The 2,916-nt window shown below is 43.6% G+C and overlaps 1 protein-coding gene across 1 annotated transcript; it reads left to right on the top strand.

Moving 5' to 3' along the window:
• Positions 1-390: 390 nt before the first annotated feature.
• LOC145342467 (histone H4-like) lies at positions 391-702 on the top strand. The gene has a single exon (XM_080188031.1). It carries the CDS (start codon positions 391-393, stop codon positions 700-702), a length of 312 nt encoding a protein of 103 aa, XP_080044157.1.
• The last annotated feature ends 2,214 nt before the right edge of the window (positions 703-2,916 follow it).

Raw genomic sequence — 2,916 nt, 5'->3', positions numbered from 1 at the left:
AAATTGTACTACAGGGGAAGGGGTGCTGATAGGTTGGCAAGTCATCTCTGATTGGCTGCAGCATTGCCATGGAAAAGACAGGGCAAATGAGAAGCTCCTCATGCTAACAGGTTAATTACACAAGGCACAAAGCATGAATGGGTTTCCATTCATTTTGACTTCTCAGTGTAAAACTTCTATAATGCATTTAGACAGTTCCATGGATGAACTGATAACAGATAGATATGGGCCAAATGCAGGCAACTGGGATTAGCTTAAAGGTAAAAACTGGACAGCATGGACAAGTTGGGCTAAAGGGCCTATTTCCATGCTATAAACCTCTATGACTCTATAGCTGAAAACCTACCACCTTGCCTGAGCAAAGCCCTAAAATCCCCCCCCAGTGACTCTATGTCAGGTAGAGGGAAAGGTGGTAAGGAGCTGGGCAATGTTGGCATCAAATGGTACCACAAGGCGCTATATAACAACTTTCAGGGCAACATCAACCCGGCCATTTGCTGCCTGGCTTGTCATGGGGGCTTCAAGCGTATCTCTGGGCGGATCTATGAGAAGGGATTTGGGATCCTGAAGGTGTCCCTGGAAAATGTCTTCAGGTACTCGGTGACTTACACTGAACATGCCAAACGCAAAACAATGAGGGCCATGGATGTGTTGTATACCTTGGAGCATCAGGGGTGGACCATGTATGGCTTTGGTGGTTGAAGATAGTTTTGAGAAAGATTGCATGTGAAGGTATGTTGTTTCTGGCAAATGTAAAAGTATCATGCTATGAGCCCAATGGATTATCTTAAAGTGATTATTGGTGCCCATTGTGTGGTAAACAGAACATCTTCAGCAGCATGCAATGAGTGGGAAGGCCACTAGGAGTCCAGCACCAGGTTTCCAAGTGGATAGGGGGCTCCAGATGTTTTAATTCGGTCCCTGTTGGAGAGTTTTACAAATAGAATGGGCTTGTCTGGATTTGCACAATTTTGAAAATTCATTTAATGCAACGGTGAATGATAAAAATGGCAATAAATTCTTTACTACACACAGTGGGGCCTTTGAGGAAGAATGGGCAGGCACAAGGCTAAGAAATTTTCAAGAGCTATTAAGGAGGTAACCACTCCTAACCTGATGCTGGAATCCTTGGTTTAAAAAATTCTTTGCAGCTACTGATGGGCTTGATGCTCATGTGAAGTGTTGAAGTCCTTAAAGAGCCACTGTTGATTTATGAACCACCATGTGTTTATGTAACTGACCATTGTCCAGGTTCACAGATCACTGGAATAGCTGAACCCCCCCCAAACCTTTCATATTTGCAGAACATCCTTGTAAATATATTTTATCTATAGAAACACAGAAAGGTAAAATAAAAACAAACAAATAGTTATTTAAGTCATCCTTTGATAGCTCAGAACTTACTGAAAAGCGAGACATACTGTCAAAGCTTTTTGTCTTGTACTCATCAGGACAGATGGCAAGATTACCGACAGTAAAAGGAACAACAATTTGAGAGCACGCTTTGGTTGGCAAGTGGAGTCTGATTGTTTAAGGCATTGCCAAGGTGAATGAACCAGTTAAAGCTATTTTTGAAATCTGAATCAGCCAGATTGACTCTGATTGATGAAAGCATTGCAATGGTAAATGAACCAGGGCATGGCTATCATTCTTGGTTAAGGGAGGAATGGTAGCCACCACATGTCACTGCCCAAGTATCTGCTGCCATTGTGTATTCTCTGCTTTTGGCCGGACTCTCTGGCACCTTGGGTTCCTGTCATAACCTGATTTGGAAAGAAGCTACATGGACAATGGACATCTGACGATGGCCACTAAGGAAGCATTGGACCTCATCCAAGTAAAGGATTTGCAACTTCATTTGGTGCTGTGACCCCCCTGCTGAGTAACCTCATTGACTGGAAGCCTGAGAGGTTTCTGGAAGGGTGTGAAGAGGGGGATAAGGATAAGGATAGCACAATGACACAGTGGTTAGCATTGCTGCCTCACAGCTCCAGGGTTCAATTCCTGGCTCGATTCACTATCTGAATGGAGCTTGCACTTCCTCCCAGTATCTGCCTGGGTTTTCCCCAAGTGCTCCAGTTTCCTCCCACAGTCCAAAGATGTGTGGATAAGGTGCATTGTTCATGCTAAATTGTTTCTTAGTGTCCCAGGATGTGTAAATTAAAGGAATTAAGAGGGCAAATTTGTGGGGTTACGGGGGTAAGGCCCAGGTGGGATTGTTGTCAGTGCAGACTCAATGAGCCAAATGGCCTCCTTCTGCACAGTGGGATTCTATGATTTCTTTTATGATTTCTATAAGAAGAGGCCCTTGGGGGCCATCCCAACGAATACTCGGCATGCCCCACACTAAAGAAGACTCCAGGCAAGGTTCAGTGAGAAACCCAGAGGCAGACAGAAGAGGGCATATGAGAAAGATGAGGACACTGAGAAAGCAGAGGATCAGAGAATTGGACCTGGGGCTCAGACAAGTTCATTAGTATGAGTAATATTAGAATCCTAGGCAAATATAGTGAAAATAATTTGTGAAAAGTAACTGATTGCTAATAATTATTGAGTTTGTTAAGAAAAATTGGGTTGAACTGCAAACCGAGTTTTGCCCTTTAGTTACCCTCGTGAAAAAGGGCACCTGGGTAAATGAGTCTTAACGTAAACTGGTCAAAGTGTCTAATTTTCCAGGTGGCATGACCCTATGGTGGAGAGAAGGTCATTGATGAAGCAACTGGAGATAGTTGGACCTAAGGCATTATCTTGAAGATCTCCTGCATTGATATCCTGGAACTGAGATGATTGACCCCAACAATCACAACCATCTTCCTTTGTGCCAGGAATGAGTCCAACAAGTTGGGAGTTTTCTCCCTGAATCACACTGACTTCAGTTTTCTTCAGACTCTTTATGCCATATTTGGGCTGATGCTG

Source organism: Carcharhinus amblyrhynchos, chromosome 4, assembly GCF_965287045.1.
Source record: "Carcharhinus amblyrhynchos chromosome 4, sCarAmb.v2.hapA, whole genome shotgun sequence".
Taxonomy (NCBI): Eukaryota; Metazoa; Chordata; class Chondrichthyes; order Carcharhiniformes; family Carcharhinidae; genus Carcharhinus; species Carcharhinus amblyrhynchos.
This window is presented reverse-complemented; position numbering and strand designations above follow the sequence as displayed.

Excerpts from the sequence above, each read along its gene's own strand:
- LOC145342467 (XM_080188031.1), top strand. The coding sequence starts at position 391 with ATGTCAGGTAGAGGGAAAGGTGGTAAGGAGCTGGGCAATGTTGGCATC.